The sequence below is a fragment of the Myotis davidii genome, unplaced genomic scaffold (assembly GCF_000327345.1).
Source record: "Myotis davidii unplaced genomic scaffold, ASM32734v1 scaffold174, whole genome shotgun sequence".
Taxonomy (NCBI): Eukaryota; Metazoa; Chordata; class Mammalia; order Chiroptera; family Vespertilionidae; genus Myotis; species Myotis davidii.
The window spans coordinates 2162992-2169321 of record NW_006289087.1 but is presented as its reverse complement, the minus strand read 5'-3'; the positions used below and the strand labels follow the sequence as shown (position 1 = coordinate 2169321).

Here is a 6330-nt window from a genome sequence, read left to right as displayed (position 1 = left end):
GAACCAGGAGGTCACAGTTCGATTCCCAGTCAGGTCACATGCCCGGGTTTCAGGCCGGATCCCCAGTCGGGGGCGTGCAGGAGGCAGCCGATGAAGAACATGCTGAATGACTTGTCCCAAGAAAAAGCTCCTTCGGAACTTTGCCTTCCTGGGCCCAACACACAAACCAGACACATTCATTCTCCCGGGTGGTTGGATCCAGGGGAGAATCTGCCTTTGCCATTAGAGACACTTTCCTCCGTATGTAATATTTGCCAGATACATACACTAGATTTACCAGACTATGGCTTTAACTTAGTAAACCTTATAGGTTTACTGTACAAAGAACTGTTAGGGGTGAGAGGTAATTGGACAACATGAACTCTCTACTCCTTTGTGACTTTTTGTTAACGTGGAGAGTCTACATTTTGAGGCTAATTTTTCCTACATAAATTCTCAGTTTGTTATGACATGGTATTTAGTAACTGTACTCTTAGAATCTATTCCTTCCTGAGGTGATCAAGTCTCTAATTGGGCATGTAATGATTTGGGGTGGGGGTGGGGATTAGTGTGTTACTTTAATTGTTGATTTAATTATCATTGTAGAACTGTGCTTTTCTCAGTTCCTGATTTTTATTTTGTTTGTTTTTTCTTTACAGCAAAGTATCCAGAGATAAAATCCTTGATGAAGCCTGATCCCAACTTGATATGGATTGTCATTATGATGGTTCTCACCCAGTTGGCTGCATTTTACTTAGTGAAGGACTTGGACTGGAAATGGGTCATATTTTGGGCATATGCCTTTGGCAGCTGCATTAACCATTCAATGACTCTGGCCATTCACGAAGTTTCCCACAACAGTGCCTTTGGCCACTACAAGTCCATGTGGAACCGCTGGTTTGGAATGTTCGCGAATCTTCCTATTGGTGTTCCGTACTCCATTTCCTTCAAGAGGTATCACATGGACCATCACCGCTACCTCGGAGCCGATGGCATCGATGTGGATATTCCAACCAATTTCGAAGGCTGGTTCTTCTGTACCACTTTCAGGAAGTTCATATGGGTCATTCTTCAGCCTCTCTTCTATGCTTTTCGACCTCTGTTCATCAACCCCAAGCCAATCACTCACCTGGAAATAATCAATACTGCGGTCCAGCTCACATTTGACGTGATCATTTACTACGTTTTGGGAATTAAGTCTTTAGTCTACATGTTGGCAGCATCCTTACTTGGTCTAGGTTTGCATCCGATTTCTGGACATTTTATAGCTGAACATTACATGTTCTTAAAGGGACATGAAACTTACTCGTATTATGGGCCTCTGAATCTACTTACCTTCAACGTGGGTTACCATAATGAGCACCACGACTTCCCCAACATTCCCGGAAAAAACCTTCCACTGGTAAGTAAGGGAGAGCATACATCCATTAATTTCTGACGGCTGTGTGGTCAAAAATTAGTCTCAACTTGCTTGTTTTAAAAGGGATCTAGTATATTTTACCTTTGAGCTTCTCATCAAAGAAAGTGAGAGTAGAAGCCCTTAGTCTGCCAGCCTAATTTCAGTTCCCACTCCGGGACCCGGGAGCCCAGTAGGAACGCTTAGGGTTGAGAAGTGTTGGAGAATCTGCAGTCTGCTACCTTCCAAGTCATTCAGGAATGGGAAGGGAACACATGGCCTTCCTCACTACTCACCTACATGGGCTGAACTGAGACTTGGTGCTGGTTTACTGTGGAAGACAGAGGTCCACATAGCTGATGTGCGGGGTAAATGGACTCAATTTCCTGAACTGCCGACTCCCCAGGCAGGGGCCATCTGTTCTCATCACAGTAGACGTTTAGTGTATTGTTTGTGGAATAAATGAAAGGAACTTTGACCCTCACCTTTTCATCCCCTCCAAAGGACCACCTTCCTCTAACTTCAGGTGTCTTTCTGGTAAATTCTCTTAGACTTTCCATCCTCAAAATGGGTAGTTTTTACAGTTGTGATAAAAACTGTTTCCATAAATCTAGGGGGGAAAAAGTACATATGTATGAAATGTAATAGTAGTTTTTCTTGATTTTTTTAAACCAATCAATATAAGCCAGATAGTTTATGCTATTACTGCCTCCCAATCAAATTTTATAGATTTCCTCAAAGTTTTTCTTGTTGACTGTTTAAATATGTAACATTTGATTGGATTTTCAAAAGAAAAATCTAGAAAGGACATTGGGTCAGTGGGGAAATTCTGAATCTGGACTGTGTAATAGATGATGTATTGATGTTAAACTTCTGGGGAATGAAATGGTACCATGATTTTGTGGGGAAATGTCCCTGTCCTCAGGAAATACATGTTGATTATTAAGGGTGAGATATTAGGGGTAAGCTGTCACAGAATGTCTGCAACTTCCTTTCAAAGGTTCAGCAAAGAAAGCAAAGTATGTGGTGTATATTATAGAGAGAGAGAGACAGTGACTGTGACATAGTGTGAATGGGTGAGCCTAGGTGAAGGGCATATGGCTGTTAGTTTACTATTCCATCAGCTTTTCTGTTCATCCTCACCCAACGATACTTTTCCCATCGATTTGTAGACAGAGTGGAAGGGAGGGGGAGAGACAGAGAGAGAAAAACATCGATGCGAGAGAGACACATTGATTGGTTGCCTCCCCCACATGCCCTGACCTGGGCCCAGGATCAAGCCTGCAACTGAGGTACATGCCCTTGACCGGAATCGAACCTGGGACCCTTCAGTCTGTGGGCCGACACTATCCACTGAGCCAGACTGGCTAGGGCCCGTCAGCTTTTCTGTAGCAAATCAAAACAAAACGGGGAAACACACCACATGACTGTCTAAAAGCCACGTTGGACCCGGTGTAACATGACGCTACTTTGTCACCGTGCCCGCGTGCTGGCCTGCACTGGGGTGTGTGGCCTTTGCTTCTTCCCCGAGTAGGCGAGTACATTTTTAATTATTTTGTAAAAGGTTGTGGAGAAAGCTGGCTGCCCTTTGAACGAGAGAACCTTCCCCAACATAAGCCACATACTTGTCCTTATTTTCTTTCCCAGATGAAAACTTAGTTCAGTTCAGGTATTACTGGACTTGAGGCCCCTGGCTCATGGATGGCCCGTTTCCCCTGTATCCTGCTGCCTCCTTCCTCCTCAGCTGAATGCACAGGCGTCCTCAGACTTCTCTCGTCTCCCCTCCTGCTTTTTCTCTCCAGGCACATACACCAAGGAACGCACATCAAGGATGGCCTAGTTCCGGTTTGGTACTTTTTCGGAAAGATAGAACTCTAGCTGTTAGAATACACTGCTTACCGCTGGCTCTGACCTCAGTCCAGGTGGATTAGGATCCAGGTGTAGTTACGTGTGTGGTCTGTGGCTATCCTTACTCATGGGAGAACTTGAGGAATGTGGAGGGTTGTGTCTAGAGGTATTCGATCGCTCTGTTTCTTCGGACTGACTGAGATACGCTGTGGAAGCCCTCTCTGGCTTCATTGTTCCCGGAGAGTGGCACACCGTCTGGTTCTCCACAACCAGAAAATACTAGGACATTGCCCGAGCCGAAGGAGTAATTTCAGCGTGAACAGTCCTTTTCTCGCTGTCTCCCACCACCTTGGCTCCTGCTGTCTTGTTTCCCGTTGGGAGTTACCGGGAGAGTTTTGTACATTTCCATGGAGCCATGGGACCAGTGTGCTTGCTGGTCACACTGGCCATCGTCACTTTCAAAAGACATTCTCCACTGGGGGTGGCAGACCTCACTGAGGCTGGGTAGGCGCCCATCCACTGGGCCTGCCACAGTCATTCATTCCTATTTCCAGGCTCCTTTATATCCCACAATCCCTGCAGGTGTGCTTGAGAAATAAGTATCTGCTGGTAAAGATTCCAAGGGCCAAGCTTGACAAATAAACCAGATATGTAGTCCCTCGGGGCTTGACAGCAAAGCGTCAGGCAGCCCAGGGTCAAGTCTATTTTACTGTGGAAACTGCTTAGAGTTCCTGAAGCTGCTTGGTTGATGGGAGGGGTTAGGAGGGAGAAAGGTCTCGTGGTCTTGGTGTCTGTCACACGTCCGTCCTTCCGTCCTCCTCAGTCGCCTGGGGGAGCCATCACTCACCCTGCTGTGTTCTCTCCCCCCAGGTGAGGAAGATAGCTGCCGAGTACTACGACAACCTGCCCCACTACAACTCCTGGATCAGAGTCCTGTACGACTTTGTGACGGACGATACAATCAGTCCCTATTCGAGAATGAAGCGGCACCAGAAGGGCAAGGTGGAGCTGGACTGAATGTGGCCACAGCCAAAGGAATTCCTCTCTGAAGCCCCCAGTGGCCACAGGTGGAATTCAGCGGTCAGCTGCCCGCGTACAGTTTCACAGTATGGCCTCCCTGGTACCAAGAAGCTAATCTGGCTCAGCGGACAGCCTGTCCATGCAGTGTTCGATTTCCATGTAGGAAACGTGTTCGTGTCTTGTTGTTGAGGATGGCGTTTGACATTGATGAGCAGATCATAAAGAGCTTTGACAAAGCTACTTCTCCTATTTTATTTTCACTATGAATCGTTACTTTCTTATAACAGCTAGTGGCCTGAGCAGTTAGTCACAATAAATAGTATTTATCGCATTTTGTACTTGACTCTTTGTATGACTCTACTTCTCAGGGTGGTGAGCTGACTGTAAAATTCCGCCAGGAAAAACAAAAGGCCTGGGAGTATCTTTCACTGCGAGCTGAATTTCTCGTTTTTAATTTTCACAGTTGTACCTGGGACCTAAATTAGACACTGCTGAGCCCTGCACAGCCTTATCAATAAAGTCCTTACTGAATCTAATCGTGTCCAATATGCAACTTGCTTTTTCAGGCGCACTGACGCTCAAGCGAGAAGCAGCTCCCTGTCGGTTTCACGTCACTGCAGTGGAAACTGGCTGCAGGCTGATGGGAGATAGTTGGTCTCAAGTGGCCAGTGTCACAGCCGGGAGGCTGCAGCCCTGCTTACCTGAGGTGTGTCACTCAATTTAGTGTAACGCGTGAACTATTTGCAAAATAAGACGTGGTATCAAAAAATCAATAGTCTACCATTTGTGCGCAACACCAACCCTCGGCAGCCTTCATGTGAGCCGTTACAAAATCCCTGTTATTTTTTCTCTATGTAAAATCCCAGTTTTTATCACTACCCCGATGTGCTGGGTTCCCCCAGCTGAGGGGGCAGAGCCTCGTGCTCAGAAGGACTGCAGACCTTCATTTCCTCCCCAAAGGCCTCCGCTTTCCCTCTGATCCTCCTGCTCCTGAAACATCCCCATGTCTTTGAACTATTTGCTTAAAAAGCCATTGCTTTAACGTTTAAAGTGATAGTCGAGCCAACTTAACAAAACCAACTTGCCAATTCAGATACACTGCACCAGTTGGGGAAAAGTACCAGAGACATCCCTGTGGCTTATTTGATGCTAGTTGGGAAAGGTACTGTGTTCTCACCAAGCCCTCCAGGCCCCCTGCCTGTAGGACTAGCCAGTGGCTCCAGCTGCCCGGCTTGCGGCCCGATCCCCAGTGGGGGCGTGCAGGAGGCAGCCGATCCATCATTCTCTCTCATCATTGATGTTTCTCTCTCTCTCCCTCTCCCTTCCTCTCTGAGATCAATAAAAACATATTTAAAAAAGGAAGACCAAAGCCCACGACATCATCGGCCTCTCCGTATCCTTCTTTCTTTGCTCCACTCTCTCCTCAGCTGGGGCAGGACCTCCCGCTGGGGCAGGGCCACCATCCCCGAATGCAGATGCCGACAAGGCTCTGTTGAAGTTGGCCAGGACCTCTGCACTGCTGCTTTAATTGAGGGAACTGATCCTGTCTTCCGTGGCGTGCCTGTCACATCATCATACAAGATGAGACAGGCTGTGGAGTGGGTGAGGACGAGTGACGGGCGGGCAGCTGCAGCGCGTGGTGCACACACACCAGATGAAGGGAGGGCCTCGCCCCACCTTTGCCTTAGTACCTCAGCAGAAGCGGAGGAAAGGGCCAACCTGAAATTCTCATATGAAACAATGTTTAAATCCAGAGTCAAAATGCATTCATTCATTCATTCATTCATTCACTCACTCTACAGGCACTTGGTCAGGCATCGCTTTAGGCAGTGAGGATACAAAGACAAAACGTCCCAAATTCAGGAGCTGTTCTGGTGCTGGGATATGTGTGGAATCGGAGTTCTGTAATGAAGAATCAACGCCTAAGACAGGAGAGTCTCGACGTGGCTGGAGCTGTGGAGGGCGCCCAGCTGCCATCGTAGACAGGACGTACGTGCACACTGTCACTGTAATCCACATTGGCCCGGTGAGGGAGACACATCCACGATAAAAGGAGGCATTTTGCAGAAATTAGCCTGAGGGCACAC

General features: G+C 47.3%; 1 protein-coding gene across 1 annotated transcript in view; it reads left to right on the top strand.

Moving 5' to 3' along the window:
- The window catches only part of DEGS1 (delta(4)-desaturase, sphingolipid 1), a 9053-nt gene extending 4274 nt beyond the window's left edge, over positions 1 to 4779 (top strand). The window contains exons 3-4 of the mRNA XM_015562362.1: positions 639 to 1381; positions 4094 to 4779. Coding sequence (XP_015417848.1) covers positions 665 to 1381; positions 4094 to 4240 — 864 coding nt within the window. The 5' untranslated portion in view covers positions 639 to 664 and the 3' untranslated portion in view covers positions 4241 to 4779. The remainder of the gene's footprint in view (positions 1 to 638; positions 1382 to 4093) is intronic.
- The last annotated feature ends 1551 nt before the right edge of the window (positions 4780 to 6330 follow it).